The sequence below is a fragment of the Macaca thibetana genome, chromosome 16 (assembly GCF_024542745.1).
Source record: "Macaca thibetana thibetana isolate TM-01 chromosome 16, ASM2454274v1, whole genome shotgun sequence".
NCBI lineage: Eukaryota > Metazoa > Chordata > Mammalia > Primates > Cercopithecidae > Macaca > Macaca thibetana.
Genome location: NC_065593.1, coordinates 31766505 through 31785862, shown reverse-complemented (window position 1 = coordinate 31785862; position 19358 = coordinate 31766505). Strand labels below are relative to the sequence as shown.

At 39.4% G+C, this 19358-nt stretch overlaps 1 protein-coding gene across 1 annotated transcript in view; it reads right to left on the bottom strand.

Annotated features, from left to right (window-relative positions):
* Nucleotides 1-687: 687 nt before the first annotated feature.
* Nucleotides 688-19358, bottom strand: part of DDX52 (DExD-box helicase 52) — a 30805-nt gene continuing 12134 nt past the window's right edge. The window contains exons 5-15 of the mRNA XM_050764600.1: nucleotides 17728-17871; nucleotides 15919-16030; nucleotides 14146-14218; nucleotides 13106-13309; nucleotides 11618-11708; nucleotides 8648-8770; nucleotides 8377-8527; nucleotides 8124-8199; nucleotides 7019-7090; nucleotides 5531-5623; nucleotides 688-1928 (exon numbers count right to left, since the gene is read on the bottom strand). Coding sequence (XP_050620557.1) covers nucleotides 1871-1928; nucleotides 5531-5623; nucleotides 7019-7090; nucleotides 8124-8199; nucleotides 8377-8527; nucleotides 8648-8770; nucleotides 11618-11708; nucleotides 13106-13309; nucleotides 14146-14218; nucleotides 15919-16030; nucleotides 17728-17871 — 1197 coding nt within the window. The 3' untranslated portion in view covers nucleotides 688-1870. The remainder of the gene's footprint in view (nucleotides 1929-5530; nucleotides 5624-7018; nucleotides 7091-8123; nucleotides 8200-8376; nucleotides 8528-8647; nucleotides 8771-11617; nucleotides 11709-13105; nucleotides 13310-14145; nucleotides 14219-15918; nucleotides 16031-17727; nucleotides 17872-19358) is intronic.

The following is a 19358-nucleotide window of genomic DNA, read 5'->3' as shown; positions in this document are numbered from 1 at the left end:
TAAAAGTCTACACGTTCCAACAGTCTATAGCATTCAAGACAGTAACATGCTACACAGGTCTGTAGCCTAGGAGCGATAGACTGTACCACATAGCCTAGGTGTACAGTAGGCTATACCATCTAGGTTTGTGGAAGTATATAACATGATGTTTACACAATGACAAAATCACCTAACGATGCGTTTCTCAGAACATATCTCTGTCATTAAGTGATGCGTGACTCTATCTGCTCCTTTACTTTCTCTCTAACATTATATTGTAAGGGTAGGAACTGTGTTATCAAGCCTGTTTTTCTAACAAAATCTATGTGTGTTAAAGGAATATTTATTGTGAGTTTACTATGTGTCAGGTACAGTGCTAGGTACTTACAATTTGAGACACAATTTCATAGATGAGAACACTGAAACTCTGAGAAATTAAGAACTTATTCAAAGTCACACAGCTGGCAAATGGGTTGCACCAGTATACCTACCTCCAGAATATATATTGGGTAAAGGATCTGTTTGCATGAACAAACAAAAAAACCATATTCTTGTAAGTATTTTTACACCCTGTACCAGGTCTATCATTAAATAAATTCTGAAGATGAACAATTTTTGTCCCATCTAAAATATTCAAAACAAAGTCCACCTGTTCTGACTCTAGAAAAAGCTGCGAATAGAGGAAATAAATAAGTTGAATTCAAATGCTGCTGAGAAAAGGTAATGTATATTATAGTTCTGTAGTAGTACTGATAACATTCAAGTCATTCTTAGGCAACAGTCTTACGTGTATGAAGTCAATTTTTCATTCCATTGTACAAAACTCGTATCTCAGAAAAATCTAATAGTTAATAGTCTCCAACACCATATGATCATAATCCTTTAGCTTAGGCAGAGATCTACTTACTAAATGAGGTGCCATCAACCTAAGGAAAGATAAGCTGTAACAGAATGAAGACAGAGGTATATCAAGTAACAGGAACATTCTTCCTTATCAGGATAAAATGTTTATCAGTATTCAAATAAAATAATCTTAAATGGAAAAAGAGACAGGAAAGAATATGGTTAAATGACGGAAAATGAAGAGAGAGAGAAGCCGATCATGATCTTGTGCAACATCATGGCAGGGCTAAGGTATTAAGTATCCAATACAAGGATACTTAATAGACCAAAGAATTTAAAATCCCAGGGAACTTGAATAACCAGCCACAAAAGAGGCCTCTCTTTGTTGTGGTTCACAACACAAAAGGCCATCAACTAATTAGGAAATACTAAAATTAAGAGAGCAGCAGGTTTCTTCTTGGTAGACAGCCCATGCTACCATCCACAAAGTGAGCAGTGGAAGGGGTATTTAATGTCAAGGCTTTATTTTGATTTTCTGTTCCAGATGCCTCTCCACAGCATTCATCACACCTTCCTTCACACTCAAAGGGAAAAGTCCTTAAGAGTTTACCACATTTTGGTGTTATTTTTAGCATAAACATTTGTTCTTCTATAAGAAGTATCTCTCTGGATTCAAACCAATGTCAATGAATGTTATTTCCATTGTATAATCATTTAAAAGTCACCTACAGAGCTGGGTGCAGCGGCTTGTGCCTGTAACCTCAGCTACTCGGGAGGCTGAGGCAGGAGGATTGCATGAGGTCAGGAGTTCAAGAGCAGCCTGGGCAACATGGCAAGATCCCATCTCTAAAGAAAAAAAAAAAAAAGGCACCTACAAATTGAAATTGACTTGATAGCTTAGGATCATTTTTCACCAGTCCCATGTACTTGTAGTTGATCTCAAATGTTTGGTACAGGTGACTGTAAGACTTCAAGTATTCCATGAAAACACCATTCATGTTGGGATCATAAAATTACATTTCTGGGATGGTATTTTTAAAGTCTGTTTTTAACTTTTGTCTTCAAGAGCTACTTTCTTCTTGCTGTTCTGACCAGTGACCTTTTTCCTGTAAAGAGCAAAGTAGGGAAAACGGAATAAAAAATTCTAGATATATTTACTTTCCATAACCCTACCACCAGTTTAATAAACATTTACTGAAACCTACTGTGTATCAAATAACGGGCACCAGGAACACAAAGATGCATTAGACATGGTCTCTGCCCTTTAGAAAATCACAATCACCTAAGTGAGGCAAAACCATCACAGTAAACTACATTACTACATGCTACGACAGATCGATTCGGATCCTGACCTAATGATTCACATTGATTCAGTGCTTACTAAGTGCTAGAAACTGTTATTAAGTGCTTTACGTGTATTAACTCAGGTAATTTTCCTAACAGCTTATGAGGAGTATTCTAGTATTATCCTCCGTTTACAGATGAGGAAAATGAGGCACAGAGTGGTTGAGTAACTTGCCAGTCATCACTTACTGGTAATCCATGTTAGACATGAATCCTATCATTCTGATCCTATAGCCTAGTGAAGGTCGAATGTCATTAACTAAGTGGTAACAGACAAAGGAAAAAAGTTTTGAGAAAATAATCAATGTTTGCAAACTATTACTACAGTAATACAAAGTTCTTTGGTGTGTACTAACTCATATAATCCCAAATCCCAACTCTACACAGGGAAGTAGATACTAGAACCAGTTCTTCTGGCTCCAAATCCAGTTCCTCCCCCACTCACTGCATGGGGCCAAGTTTGTGGTGCCTGAAGTGAGGTCCACTAAGCAACAAGGATTCAGGTCTGTAGCTCAATGGGGAAGTTGGGGCTGAAGATATGCCCTTAAGAGCTATGAGCACAGAGGTATGAGCTGAGCCTATCGGCATGGGTGGGATCATGAAGGAAACATCGACAGTGCAGAGGGAAGCCAGAGTGGGATCATGACAGGTCTTGCTTGTATGCTATGTTAAGTAGTATGGCCTTTACACACGAAGAAAATGGAGACACAACCAAAGCACCCGAAGCAGGGGGCTGATATGACAAGATTTATATCAAGTGTCTTCGAAGTCTTAGTACAAATTAAGTTTTAATAACCTCAGAGGAAGGCAGGTGCAGTGGCTCATGCCTGTAACCCCAACACTTTGGGAGGCGGAGGCAGGCAGATCACAAGGCCAGGAGATCACGACCATCCTGGCCAACATGGTGAAATCCTGTCTTTACTAAAAATACAAAAATTAGCTGGGCATGGTGGTACATGCCTGTAATCCCAGCTACTCAGGAGGCGGAGGCAGGAGAACCACTTAAGCCCGGGAGGCAGAGGTTGCAGTGAGCCGAGATCGCGCCACCGCACTCCAGCCTAGCGACAGAGATTCCATCTCAAAACAAAAACAAATCAGCATTTAAAGTATAATTATTTAAAATACTGATGGATCTTATTAAAATTCAACATAGTCACCATCTTATGTTCTAGTTGATTTTTGACCTTTGTAAAAACTTTCATCAGTTGCTGCTCAGTGCCTGAAAGGACTGCATTTGTTATCTTGGCTTTAAGACCATCCAAAGAGTAATGCATGCATAACAGTTCTGATGTGACCCACTCCTCTCCCACCAACAGGTCTATTAAGACAGATTAGGTGACCAAAGCGGCCAAGCATAACAAGGTTCGCTACCAATCCACCGGTCTACGTGTCACCCAGAGAGTGCTGCGACAGAAAATTAAAATTTAAAAATGTTGGCCAGGTGCAGTGGCTCACACTTGTAATCCCAGCACTTTGGGAGGCTGAGGTGGAAGATCACATGAGGCCGAGAGTTCGAGACTAGCCTGGCCAACATGGTGAAACCCTGTCTCTAGTAAAAATACAAAAATTAGCCGGGTATGGTGGCGGGTGCCTGTAATCTCAGCTACCTAGAAGGCTGAGGCACGAGAATCACTTGAACCTGGGAGGTGGAGGTTGCAGTGAGCGGAGTTTGCGCCACTGCACTCCAGCCTGGGCGACAGGGCGGCAGAGCAAGACTCCATCTCAAAAAAAAAAAAAGTGAATGTGAAGCATTCCCAAAACTGAATTAAGTACAAATGGAATTAAAAGGATTGATCATTCAAATATACTTTTTTCAGTTTGTAGCACTTTTCCTTCCTAAGTTATTAAAACAAAAGTACGATAAAATTTTGGGACACTATATACATTGTATATTTGAACTGACCTTTATTCCTCATAGTCAATACCAACATGTGAACTCTTGTTCACTTATTACAAAGTACACTCTAATTTTCATGCCTCTGTTCATCTGGTTCCCTTCTCCATGCCTAAATTTTACCTATCCTTAAAGACAGTTCTACTTTGTTGAAACTTCTGTAACCACACCAATTCACAATCATCTTTCTCTTCTCTAAACTCCTATTTTATTTAAAAACCAGTCTCTAATTTTCTGTCATGTACACGAATCTTCTTTCCGCAGCTTCAGGAAAGGAGTCTCATTTTATATTCATTTGTATATCCAACCACCACCAAGTACCTTGCAGGACAACTTGGTAAATGCCTACTGGTTATGGAAACAGTTTTTTCCTAATGACTTCTATAGAACAGATGTGAGGTAACTGGATATAAGCATTAGCATATTTCACAATGGTAATATCCTAGGCCACTGATAGCACTCTCAGGGGGAAAAAAACCCAACAAATTATAGACTTGAACAATTCTACTACAGTATATAATAACCTGGTTCTGGTACAATGTGAAGAGTGCCATTTTCCTTAAATAGTGGAAAGAGTATAACTGTTCAGAATATCTTGACCTATCCTTTTCAAAATATAAAGCTTCCTAGTATTACTGGGCAAAATAAGGGAGTCTATATGTATGCTAAAAAACTATGCTTTAATATCCTCATAAAACTCAGCTAAGCTAGCACAAATTTACCTAAGTAATACTTTTTACAGCTGTTACAATGTGCATCTGCATAAGCCTGAGATCATATTGAAATCCTGCCCAGAATATGAAGGAGCTTCAAAGAAGACTAGATTCATGTAAGTCAATGGTCCTAACTACTGGCCTTAGTAGCATGTCTTAATGTGGGTTGTGTAGAGAAGGTGGGCAGTACAATTCTAATTTACAAGGAATTGAAATAATATTTTCCAAGATGGAAAAAAGCAGATCATCAACATATTGACACAGAAAAATTCCAATATTAAAATAAATTCCTGGCCGGGCACGGTGGCTCACGCCTGTAATCCCAGCACTCTGGAAGGCTGAGGCGGGTGGATCACCTGAGGTCAGCCTGACCAACATGGTGAAACTCCGTGTCTAATAAAAATACAAAAAAATTAGCTGGGTGTGGTGGGCAGGAGCCTGTAATCCCAGCTATTTGGGAGGATGAGGCAGTAGAATAGCTTGAACCCGGGAGGCAGAGGTTGCAGTGAGCCGAGATCACACTACTGCACTCCAGCCTGGGCAACAGTGCGAGACTCCATCCCAAAAAAACCGACAAACAAACAAACAAACAAACAAATTCCCCAATTATAGGCAACCTAAAATATATTATTTTTATCACATTTTATAACAGACTGTAGTATCAATTTTACTTCTAAAAATTTACCCTAAGGAAAAATAATGCCTACTATAACTTTATGATGGTGTCAAATAGCCATTTTTCTTACCACATACTTACCGTTTATCCTTAGCTTTTTCTAAGAAACATTTTGGAGTTGTACTAATGCTCTCCCTTTCCAATGGTTTCTTAATCATCTTTTTCTTTTGTTTGCTGAAAGTTACAAAGTAAAAGAGGAAACAAATTAAGTCCAACTTCAATTAGAAGAGTTAAAGCTAGAATTAGTTTTGATCCTTGATCACAAAATTCATTTTTTGTTTCTTTGAGACGGAGTTTTGCTCTTGTTGCCCAGGCTGGAGTGCAATGGTGGAATCTCGGCTCACTGCAACCTCTGCCTCCTGGGTTCAGGCGATTCTCCTGCCTCAGCCTCCCGAGTAGCTGGGATTACAGGCATGCACCGCCATGCCCAGATAAATTTTTTTTTGTATTTTAAGTAGAGATGGGGTTTCTCCATGTTGGTCAGGCTGGTCTCAAACTCCCGACCTCAGGTGATCCGCCCACCTCGACCTCCCAAAATGCTGGGATTACAGGCGTGGGCTACTGCATCCGGCCACAAAATTCATTTTTTAAAACCATTTACTGGTTTAAGGTGGGGCTGTTAACTACTTTAATAAATGAGGTCACCTAATAGCATTTAGAGAGCTAACTCAAAGGGATGATAAATTCAATCCACCTTTTAAAAAGCTACTGACTGTGATAAAAATATGTCCTGTGCTAACCTTATATCCTATGTTAACAAGCATCAGAGTTTGATTTTGATCAATTAAGTTTTTTACTGGTTTTATGAACCAAAATAATTCTTAGCATATTTTGCTTATACTGAATACTTTTAAAAGAATCTGAATACTTAAAATTTCAAGGATAAGGCTGGGTACAGTAGCTCATGCCTATAATCCCAGCACTTTAGGAGGCCGAGGCAGGCAGATCACTTGAGGTCAGGAGTTTGAGACCAGCCTGGCCAACATGATGAAACCCCGTCTCTACTAAAAATACAAAGATTAGCTGGGCGTAGTGGCACACACCTGTAATTCTAGCCACTTGAAAGGCTGAGGCAGGAGAACTGCTTAAATCTGGAAGGCAGAGGTTGCAATGAGCTGAGACTTCATCTCAAGGAAAAAAAATTTAAAAAAAAAATAAATAAAGGATAAAAAACTGGCAAGAAATAATATATAATATTCACAAGCAGTTTTGGGCTGGGCACAGTGACTCATGCCTGTAATCCTAGCACTTTGGGATGCAAAGATATAAGATAGGATCACTTGAGACCAGGAGTTCAAGATTAGCCTGGTTAACATAGCAAGACCCCATTTCTACTCCCCATAAATCTAAAAAATATTATAGCCAGGCATGGTGATGCATGCCTGTAGTCCCAGCTACTCAGGGGACTGAGGCAGGAGGATCACTTGAGCCCCGGAGATCAAGGCTATATAGTGAGCTGTGATCATGCCACTGCATTCCAGCCTGGGCAACAGAGCAAGAAAAAAAAAAAAAAGAGTGTATATACAAAGAGACAGAGAGTCTAAGATCCAGGTAAATTCAAGATTGTACCTTAGTAGTTTCTGAAAACCTTTTATGTATTCTGGTACAGGACACCCGGCCTGCTGTATAACATTGGCAACGCTGAAAAAGAAACCCATAAACTTGTATCTTGCTAAACGGATGTTTATGAATGTAAACCCTCTGCACAACGTTAGAGGGAACTAAAACTACACAAAGTAATCCACAAAGTGTTCTGATATGTTATCAATTATTACCTGATGTAAGCACATTGGATTACAGAGAGAACTATCCACTGGGCTGAAATTAATGCACTGATGAATAACTAGAGATAACATTTCAACATTTATCAAATCCTATAAAGCTGGTAAACTCAATCAATCTTGGACGAAGCACTGACTGAAGCCAGAGTCAAGCTTAAATTCATTAAGTGGAAGTGCCTACTATGGGGCTGGCACTGTTGCCAAGTTTTTTGTGTATAGTAACTTCTTCACTCTTCACAACAAGCCTGTGTTGTAAATACTGTCACTATCCTCATTTCACAGATGGAAAACTGAGGTGCATAGTTAATTATTTGGGTCATGAGATTCACATGCTTGCAGTTGCTGAGGCCTATGGTGGATCTAGGTTGCTGGAATATACCCCTCTACACACGCACACTTGAATCTGCTCAAAGCGATACAAAGGCTGACAGGTGGCAGAGCCAAAGCTCAGAAAGCACAATCAAAATATTTACCAAAACCAATAAATAGATCTAAGTACAAACCCCCTTGGGCCAAAACTAGATTTCATTACCTAGAAATGTGAAGTGTTATCAATCACCATCAACCAAAGATTACTGTAGACAGTCAAAATGCAGGAAACTCATCTTCTACATTAAAATCTAACGTCAACCACTGAAAAAGTCCTGTGAATCTGAAACTTACAATGAACATTATTCCACTTTGAATATGCATTTCCAAAATCTAATAATGGAAGGGCAAAAACAAGGCCCTTTGATCATTTTTCCTTTCCCATGGCTAAAATATGGTTAACTAACACCATTATCAGTAGAATCTGGGACGCAGCCGTTCCGTAATTATCTCTTAATTGAATATACATATAAGAATAATGAAGCAATTCTGCCAATAGCACTAGGTTATTTTTTCTAGTTTACCTTCTTAATAATGGTTTATCATCTTCAGTGAAAAATGTAATTGCTTTTCCCTTATTCCCTGCTCTTCCAGTTCGACCTAAGAAAAATTAGACCATTAAAAAACACATTTTGGGTGGATGGAGGCTCTCAAAATTCGTTTACAAAAGTCACTGGATTTTCATAGCACTAAGAAATGAGCATGTGTGCCAGGAATAGCAGGGGTGCTAAGACAGATCAGTGGGTGACAGAGGGGAAGGAAAAAAAGACAACTCACCTATCCTGTGGATATATTCCACTGAGCTGGTTGGAAAGTCATAGTTGATCACCAAGTTCACACCTTTAAAATCAATCCCTCTTGCTAGCAAAGCCGTACAAATCAGAACCCAGATTCTTCCTGCTCTGAAACTGTGGACTGTGTTATCTCTCTGGTTAACAGAATATATATTAAATTACTTTAGAATGAAAACAGGTACTTCATAAATTTAAAGTCAATAATTTAAAATCAAGTAGCTCTTCTGAGTTTCAAAGTATACATTTGACTTTACCTGCTGTTGTGTTCTCTCTGCATGAATAACATCCACATTAATACCTTCATATATGAGCTCATGAAAAAGTTCTTTAGCCCTTTCAATGGACTGAACAAAAACAAGAACAGGTGGACTGAAACCCTAAAAGAAGGCAAAAATTGGCACACATAACTCAATCAAGAATACAATTGGTCAGTATTTCATATTATGATTGTAGCTTCTAAGAACCCAATTCAATTTAATGTACTTTCTTGGCCAAATTTCTTGGGCTAGTGGTCTAACTCTGCCTCCATCTTCCTCACCATTCTCTCCAATTGGTTATTTCCACTCAACTTCAACTATATTCTCCATCTTGCTAATTCCAATAATCTTGTCTAATCAATCCCCCAACACCCCTCTACAATAACAGATGCCCAAACTTTGAAATAATCATCTCTTGACTTCTGTGCCTCAAAACCTTTTTTTATTCTGCTTAAAATGAAATAACTATCTTTTTAATTCATTTGGTTTTTTGGGGTGAAATTTTTTTATTCTTATGGATTTAGGGGTACAAATGCAGTTGTGTTACACAGATATATTGCATACTGGTGAAATCTGGGCTTTTAGTGTACCCATCACCCCACTGGCGTACACTGTACCCCACAGGTGGTATTTCATCCCTCATTAACTCATTATTATCCTAATTCTGGTGCTCTCCCCAAGCTTAGTTCTTGGTTCTGTTCTTTCAATATAATCTTTATTTTACTGAGCTGAATCTCTACTACTAGCTCTACGCAAAATTTTTTTTAACTACATCTGATGTCTGTGTATCTAAGCAAATTATTTTTACATTTACACTATCAAACCCTTACTCTCTCTCAAACCAGCTTTCTATCTTTTTAACTGTTCATATTAGAGTTTTTTAGCCTTTTTTTCTCCTTTTTTTTTTTTTTTTTTTTTGAGACCGACTGTCGCTCTGTTGCCCAGGCTGGAATACAGTGGTGCAATCTCGGCTCACTGCAACCTCTGCCTCCCAGGTTCAAGTGATTCTCCTGTCTCGGCCTCCTGAGTAGCTGGGATTACAGGCGTGCGCTACCACGCCTGGCTAATTTTTTTGTATTTTTAGTAGAGATGGGGTTTCACCATGTTGGTCAGGCTGGTCTCAAACTCCTGACCTGATGATCCGCCCACTTCAGCCTCCCAAAGTGCTAGAATTACAGGCGTGAGCCACCGCGCCTGGCCAAATTTCTTAGCCTTTTTATGATGGTTTAAACACCTCTTTTGGAATCTTATGAAAGCTAAGAAACTTTCCAATAAGCAACCACTCATTCGCACAAAAATCTTACATATAATTTTAGAGGGTCTGCAGACCTCCCAAAGGTCATACATGGCTAAAAATCTCTGGTGTATAATCTCCAAGTGAATATCCTGGAAAACCTTAAATTTCCTAGTACCAAATGATTCTCTTAAGAATATTAATAAAATACATTTAGCATTTACTATGTGCCAAGCACTATTATATAATAAGTGCTATGCTTGTACTAACAAATTAATAGTAAAACAGCTCTATGAGGTAGATATTATTATCCCATTTTACAGACAAGGAAAATGTGGAAGAGAGGTTAAGTTGTGCAAAGCTGCAGTGGTGGAGCTAGAACTTCTACCCAAATAGCCTGGCTCCAGAGTCCACGCTCTTAACCACTAAAGCAAACCATTTCTATAGTCACCAGGTACTTACAAACTTTTCCCTTTCATCCTCCAACTATACGTAATGTCCCACCACTAAGGCTGCTGCCCTTATTTCTTCCTCATCTCTGCCTAGCCCAGTTTAAAAGCCTGATTGGTTTCCTTACTTTCCATCTTTCCCATTATAATTCACCTTACATATTACTGTTTAACTAATTTTCCTTAAAAATTATGTAGTCACAATTAGCTGGGCGTGGTGGCAGGCACCTGTAGTCCCAAGTACTCGGGAGGCTGAGGGAGAATGGTGTGAACCCAGGAGGCAGGGCTTGCAGTGAGCCAAGATGACACCACTGCACTCCAACCTGGGTGAAAGAACGAGACTCTGTCTCAAAAACAAAAACAAAAACAAATTATGTAGTCACATTCTTCAAAAATATCCTGTCCCCAACTTTCCTGTCCAACCTGGCTTTCTTTAATTCCATACCATAAGCTGTTTGCCTTAGACTGGTAACTGCTTCATTAGTCTTCAAACACATGGTGTTCGCTTCCATCTCTTAAGGCTTTACTCAAGCTGCTCCCCCAGCCATCCTTGCTCTTCCCCTTCACCTTTTTTTTTGTCTTGAAAATCTTTCAAGGATCAGTTTAGTAGCATTTCTTCTATAAGGCTCAACCAATTCAGCTCACCCTGATGGCCCCATTATGATGATATGGATGCTTAAAAAAGTACTCTTTAGCCCTTTATGACAGTTTATCAGAGATTATCTTACAGAAGTGTATTTATTTTATCCCTCTAAATAAGACTAAATTCCAGGGGCAGAACTTAGGAGATTTCTTGTATTGTCCAGCGCTGACACCTCAGTACTTAACTTTCAACTATGCCTTCTACTCAGTACTTACTGATAGGATAAAAACAGAAAACCCCACTCAGTGTCCTACAACACCCCAATTCTTCTATAAGAAACCAGCAGAGGGATGGAGCAGACAAATGTGGAAAAATGAGATTCTCAGGGCATCAGGTAGATTGTTTCCTAGTTTAATCTGAGCTGCGAAAAGACAACTCACCATATTCTGAGAGGCAAGCTTCTGTCCGTTGGGATAAGAGTTGGGACAATATGCTTCTTAACAGTTTACTGCTAGATTACTAAATAGGATGCAGGATGATCATATAGTTGGCACAATGTACTTTCTTATCAATTTACCAGTGGATTACTGAATACGAGGCAAGAATGATGATGACACAATGCTACCACTGTAATAGCCTCCCACCAGAAATATAAGACTTGGCAAACTTTACCAAAATTCAAGAAGGTAATCCAAATATACCTTTTTAACAAGTTCTCTCATGGCCAGAAGTTTTCCAGTCTCAGATCCAACAAAGAGAAGCTCTTGTTCTACAGTTTCTACTGCAGAATTCCTGAGAAGAAAATATACCTTGTAGTTTGTAAGAGTCAATTTTTGCTTTTTCCCCCTGAACTCTAAATAAATGAAAACATTTACACACAACTCCAACAAAATCAATTTTTCTACTGTCAATATTAATAAGTACTTAATTTTTTATATTTTAACTTGAAGACAAAAATTGTTATTTTTAAATGCTTTCTTCTAATTTTAAAACTATCTTGAAATGCTAACCATTAAAACTTATGTTTCAGTCATGAATTTTCATGTATCTGATTAATTATAAAAAATTTCTAACTGTAAAATTATTGAGTAAAATAATAAAAACATTTTTAAGGTTGTTATTACACATGGTTAAACATTTTTCATAATGATTAGCAAAGATTTATTTATAGACCAACAGTTGGGGGTGAGATATATTAAGACTTTATTAATACTCTGTAAGATGTTACAATGTACTATGTTGTATCATAAATATTTTTCCCATTCTACTGTCAGCCTTTAAATTATGTTTATGTGAACTCATTCTGCTTTCCCTTTTTTTAAGATGGAGTCTCACTTTGTCACTCAGGCTGGAGTGCAGTGGGGTGATCTTGGCCCACTGCAACCTCCACCTCCCAAGTTCAAGCAATTCTCCTGCCTCAGCCTCCCAAGTAGCTGGGACTACAGACATACGCCAATTTTTGTATTTTGGGAAGAGACAGGGTTTCACCATTTTGGTCAGGCTAGTCTTGAACTCCTGACCTCGGGTGATCCACCTGCCTCTGCCTCCCAAAGTGCTGGGATTACAGGTGTGAGGCACCATACCCAACCTTGCTTTCTTCTTAAACACAGGAATTTTAGGTTTAAAATAGGGTATTTTTTACAGTTCCATTGGCTACTTTTTCATTTAATATGGTATTACAAACACTTTTTCATATAGCTACAGTCTTCCTACATCATTTCAGGGGTTACATAATAATCCATCAGGTAGCAATATCATAATTTCTTTAAACTTTTTTTTATCACTGAGCATTTATTTACCATAAAATGCTCCCCAAAATATTTTTTAAACAGAAATATAAATCAAGTGGCTCAGTAACATCACATTCTTCCTCTGTGGTCCACTTATTTAAGTCATCAAAGAAACTAAATCTTCTGGGTGGCCACAGAGCTCATATTATACTCTGTGGATGGAAAAAAACACCTAAAAGCATGATAGGAATGTTAACATGATATAAAAACCTTCTTTTAGATTATTCTAAAACAGAACATCCTTGAACAATCTTGGCTTAAAAGAACACATTTCAATCAGTAAAACTCTCTCCCTTGCTAGTCTCAGGCCAAGAAACCTATTTCCTTCAGTCTTAAAAAAAAGACTTGTATTTAAAAAAAAGAAAATCAATGGGATAATGTTGAAAAACAATTAAATACCTTGCTCCAATGGACACACTGATGACATTGTCCAGGTTGAGTTTGCACCACTGTTCAACATCATATGCAAAAGTTGCACTGAACATAGCTCTTCGGACCTTGTGGGATGTGCAGGCCAGGAAAATGGAAGCCAGCTGGTCTCTGAACCCAGTTTTGCCATCTTCAAACAGTTTATCTGATTCGTCTACTACAAGCCACTCAACACTAAGAAATAACAAAACAACTTGTGGATATTGAACTGAAAGATCCAAGACACTTCACTAAACCATGGGGGCAGTGGACACATGAGAAAGTCAAACTATGATGCTGCTTCTCAGATCCACTTTATCATACCAGAAAAAAAAAAAAAGAAAAGAAAAATAAGCAGGTGATATGGTTTGACTGTGTATCCCCACCCATATCTCATCTCAAACTGTAATCCCCATGTGTTGAGGGAGGGACCTGGTGGGAGATGATTGGATCATGGGGGCACTCTCTCTCTCTCCACCCCCGTCATCTGCCACCATGTGAGATGTGCCTTGCTTCCTCTTCTGCCATGACTATAAGTTTCCTAAGGCCTCCCCAGTCATGCCCTGACTTGTGGGTCAATTAAACCTTCCGTTCTTTATAAATTACCCAGTCTCAAGTAGCTGTTTAGAGCAGCATGAAAACGGACTAACACAGCAGGAAAAAGGTAAAAGCTAGATAAACATAGCTCAATGTACCTATTCCAATAGCCTCAAAGATACAAGGTTCCATTAACGACAACAGAGCTTTTCATAAACTTCACTAACTCCATCACCATTGCTGAAACATGCAAAAAGGTCTAGGGGAATTCTGTACTAAATGCTTATCAAAATGTATAACTTTCTTCCAGACCAGATAGTTTTCTTTTATATGAGTTTTTTTTTTAAAAAAAAAAAAACATTATTCTCAGTGCCAACACTGACGGAAGGTAGCAAACAGCAAGCTCCAAAGGGAAAAAATACAAGCAATGGAGGACAAAATGTAATCAACGGAATGAAAAATACATATGAAAGACATGAAAATATCATCTATACCTTGTTAGGTCGATTCCTGGGGGATCTTGCTTTAATAAATAGATTAGTCGATTTGGAGTAGTCACAAGAATATCTATAGGAAAAACAAATGGTAGAAATTGCAAAAATCAGGATTTGTCTCTCTTGAACTAGGAATTAAGCCTCCTCAACTTCAGTTAATAGCCTGAAGTGGGAAGTAGTCAGAGCCAACAACACAAAACTATTATATCCCTACTTTCCTTTTATTATATCTGAGCAGCTTTCTCTTTTTCTTTTTTTGAGACAGGGTCTTGCTCTGTCACCCAGGCTGGATGGAGTACAATGGTGTGATCAGAGCTCACTGCATGCAACCTCAAACTCCTGGGCTCAAGAGATCCTCTGGCATCAGCATTCTGAGTAGCTGGTACTACAGGCACATGCCACTGCACCTGGCTAATTTTTATTTATTATTATTTTTTGAGATGGAGTCTAGTTCTGTCACCCAGGCTGGAGTGCAGTGGCGTGATCTCGGCTCACTGCAAGCTCTGCCTCCTGGGTTCATGCCATTCTCCTGCCTCAGCCTCCTGAGTAGCTGGCACCACAGGTGCCCCCCACCACACCCGGCTAATTTTTTGTATTTTTAGTAGAGATGGTAAATTTTTTTTTTACTTTTATTTTTGTAGAAACAAGGTCTCCCTATGTTGTCCAGGCTGGTCTTGAATTCCAGGGCTCAAGCAATCTCCCTGCCTCAGCCTCCCAAAATGCTGGGATTACAGGCATGAGCCACAACACCCAGCCTCTTCTCCATTTCTAAGAGGCAGGAACAATTTAATTTTCAAATCTTTTTTTTCCCCAGGAAAATCATTTTTTTAACATGGAATTTTATGCAGAGGCCCTAGATTTAAAACAACAACAACAACAACAACAACAGATGAAAGCTTATCTCCAAGTGGACAAGTCAAAAAACAAAAAGAAAGAAAAGTAGATGAAAGCAGATTCTCTGGCTGATATAAGGGTGAGGATGTAAGCCATTCTTTCTGTTTTTTTAAAGATGGAGTCTCACTCTGTTGCTCAGGCTGGAGTACAGTGGTACAATCACAGCTCATGGCAGCCTTGAACTCCTGGGCTCAAGCGATCTTCCCACCTCAGACTTCCAAGTAGCTAGGACTACAGGCGTGCACCACCATGCCTGGCTATTTTTTTTTTTTTTTTTAATTTCTTTTAGAGATTGAGTCTCGCTATGTTGCCAAGGCTGGTCCCAAACTCCTGGCCTCGAGCAATCCTCCCACCTCAGCTTTCTCCATACCTGTAGCTGGGATTACAGGTGTGAGCCACTGCACCCAGCTATGTGTGCCATTCTTGTCTGCCAGATTATTTCCATGGCAGATTAAAAATCAATGGTATATATCAGAATTTTTCAGCCTCAGCACTGTTACCATTTTGGGCCAACTAACTCTTCGTTGCAGGGGACTGTCTTGTGCATTGCAGAATGTTTAATAGCATCCTTGGCTATAGGCCAGTAACTACAGGCTAGTAGCACTTCTCCCCAGTTGTGACAACTAAAAATGTCTCCAGATTATTGCCAAATGTCCCTGTGGTAAAAGGTGGGGAGCAAGATTGTCTCTAGTTGAGAACTACTGGTATATATGTTATGTATAACTTCTCAGTAGAGTGAGAAGGGAATCTCTTTAGTTCTTCTAAAATTCAAATTTTATACATACATGACTATACTTTAACAATACTTACATAGCAATTAGGATATTTATAGTTTCCAGATTCCTTACATGTTCTACATCCCATGTATGAATTCCTTACCAAACTTTTTAGATGATTTAGGTCCAAATTTCTTGGCTGCCACTGCTGCTTTGTGGATCATATGTATCCTGAATCCTGTTCCCTCAGAAATTTTTATTAACTCTCTGTGAATCTAAAAAAAAAAAAAAAGATAAAAACATTAGCTGCTAACATACTTGGACAAGATGTATACTCTCTTTTACATGATTAATAAAATAAATCTATTACCAACCCATGAATATCTGAAATTAAACTCATAACTATCTGTAGATGAACCTGAAATCTCAGCATTTTGAAACTTCAATGCCTAAAAAGATTCAATAATTTCTTCAGGTGGAATAGACTAGTTCCCAGAGATAAAACTAATCGGCCGGGCGCGGTGGCTCACGCCTGTAATCCCAGCACTTTGGGAGGCCGAGGCGGGCGGATCATGAGGTCAGGAGATCAAGACCATCCTGGCTAACACAGTGAAACCCCGTCTCTACTAAAAAAAGACAAAAAAATTAGCCGGGTGTGGTGGCGGGTGCCTGTAGTCCCAGCGACTCGGGAGGCTGAGGCAGGAGAACAGCGTGAACCCAGGAGGCGGAGCTTGCAGTGAGCTGAGATCACACCACTGCACTCCAGCCTGGGCAACAGAGCGAGACTCCGTCTCAAAAAAAAAAAAAAAAAAAAAAAAAACTAATCTATTACGTATTGTTTTCAGAATACAGTACTATTGGCTGGGTGCGGGGGCTCACACCTGTAATCCCAGCACTTTGGGAGGCCAAGGTGGGCAGAACTCCAGTTGAGGCCAGGAGTTCAAGACCAGCCTGGCCAACGTGGCAAAACCCTATCTCTACTAAAAACACAAAAACAATTAGCCAGGCATGATGGTGCACGCCTGTAATCCCAGCTACTTGGGAGGCTGAGGCAGGAGAATCACTTGAACCTGGGAGACAGAGGTTGCAGTGAGCTGAGATGGCACCACTGCACTCCAGCCTGGTCCACAGAGTATGACTGTCTCAAAAAAAAAAATATATATATATATACACACACACACACACACACATATAGATACATATATATACACATACACACACAGTACTATTACAAGACTATCTCATACTTGGTATGTGTTTTATATTAAGCACACTGGGAGGGTGGAACAGATCACTGTATACTTTTCCTTTCTCAAAAAAAAAACTGAGATGAGTCAGGCATAATGACTCATGCCTGTAAGCTCTGTAATTTGGTAGGCCAAGGTGGGAGGATCACTTGAACCCAGGAGTTCAACAGCAGCCTGGGTAACATAGGGAGACCTTGTTTCTACAAAAAGAAAAAAATTAACCACGTGCAGTGGCATGTGCCTGTGGTCCCAGTTACTCAAGAGGCTAAAGCGGGAGATCTCTTGAGGCCAGGAGTTTGAGGTTGCAGTAAGCCATGATCACATCACTGCATGCCAGCCTGGGTAACAGAGTAAGAATCTGTGGCTAAAACCAAACAAATAAATAAATAAAAATCAAAACTAAGATGAGTATTCATTTTTTTTTAGATAAGAAAAATAAATGTCCAAGAAGGACTATATTTCATTAGCCTTTCAACTTCAAAGACCTTAAAGCATTTACCAAAGAAGTGTAAATATTAAAATCATTGTGTTTTAGGAACTTATAGAAAGACTTAAAAGATTTGCCCACATGGTGTAAGATCCAGAGCACTCTGCTGTGCAGAGGATACTTGACCATGACAGAAGACACGGGCCTTGCTTTTTTAAGATCTTTTTATTACCTTCAAATAAGAAAGATCACTGAAGTAAACACCAATCACATTCTCTTCAACAGCTACAAGTCATACCTGGCTGGCAAGTTCCCGTGTTGGTGATATAATCAGGGCTCTGAAGCCCTTATTCGCAGGCTGTTTCAGCTGCATTAAAATAGGAATGCTAAAAGCTAATGTTTTTCCAGATCCGGTTGGAGCAGAAGCCAGAAGTTCCCGACCCTAAAAAATAGGATATGATTAAGTACTACAAAGAAAGGACATAAGTTTTTCAGAGCCTGGTCAAATAATGCTACCAGCCCTAGAAAAAAACAAATAAAATTTTACGTAATGAATCCATTCATTCAAGTCATACCTGCTTTCCCAACATCCTCCATTCATGCCACCGTCGCCCCAACAAAGTTTCTGAGCATTGCCCTCGAATTCCCTTTGAATGGTTGTAAAGAATACAGATAACTAAAACCCAAAGAGAATTCATAACCTAAGTTATATCCATTATTTCAACTTTTCTTTTCCACTTAACTATTGTCAAAATAAAATTATAAAACCAACTTTTTGTCCTGGTATCTGTACTGCTCAATCACTAGGGAAGGTTTTATTAAAAACAGAATGGCTGAAGAAATAAAAAATAGCAATGACCTGAGGGACAGAGTAATTTATAGGACACAATTTTCAAAAACTCACTGTGATTTTTTTTTTTTTTTGATACAGAGTCTCACTCTGACACCCAGGCTGGAGTGCAGTGGCGCGATCTCAGCCCACTGCAACCTCCGCCTCTCGGGTTCAAGCAATTCTTCTGTCTCGGCCTCCCAAGTAGCTGGGACTACAGGCACAAGTCACTGGCCCAGCTAGTTTTTGTATTTTTAGTAGAGACAGGGTTTCACCATATTGGCCAGACTGGTCTTGAACTCCTGACCTCGTGATCTGCCCGCCTTGGCCTCCCAAAGTGCTGGGAGGAAGCCCTCCATGGGCTTCCAAATATCACTTTGCAAATTCCACAAGGCGTGATTACAGGCGTGAGCCACCATATCTGGCCCACTGCGAATTTTTTTTTTTTGAGACGCAGTCTTGCTCTGTCGCCCAGGCTGGAGTGCAGTGGCACAATCTTGGCTCACTGCAAGCTCCGCCTCCTGGGTTCACGTCATTCTCTTGCCTCAGTCTCTCAAGTAGCTGGGACTACAGGCGCCTGCCACCACGCCTGGCTAATTTTTTGTATTTTTAGTAGAGACGGGATTTCACCGTGTTAGCCAAGATGGTCTCAATCTCCTGACCTTGTGACCCGCCTGCTTTGGCCTCCCAAAGTGCTAGGATTACAGGCGTGAGCCACCACACCCGGCCCCCACTGTGATTTTTAAAGCTTTAAGCTAAAGCCATGACAGAAACAATCTTAAACAAAAATTAAAAGCAAATTTACTATAACATGAGTCAACAGCATCATTTAAATGTATGAATGTATTCTCATTACAGCTCTCAAAGAAAATGAAAAGGACTAGCATAGATGAAAAGGTATCTTATATCCTTTGGAAACCAGAACTGAAGGCCATCTTGGTTACATGGGGAAAAAACCCAACTCTCATTGCTACAGAAACAAACCTCAGAAAAACTTAATGTCCGAAAACCTAAGTTAATCCATACCTCTATCAACAAGTGACTGGATAACAAATTGTGGTATATTCATACAACATAATACTACTCGGTAACAAACTATT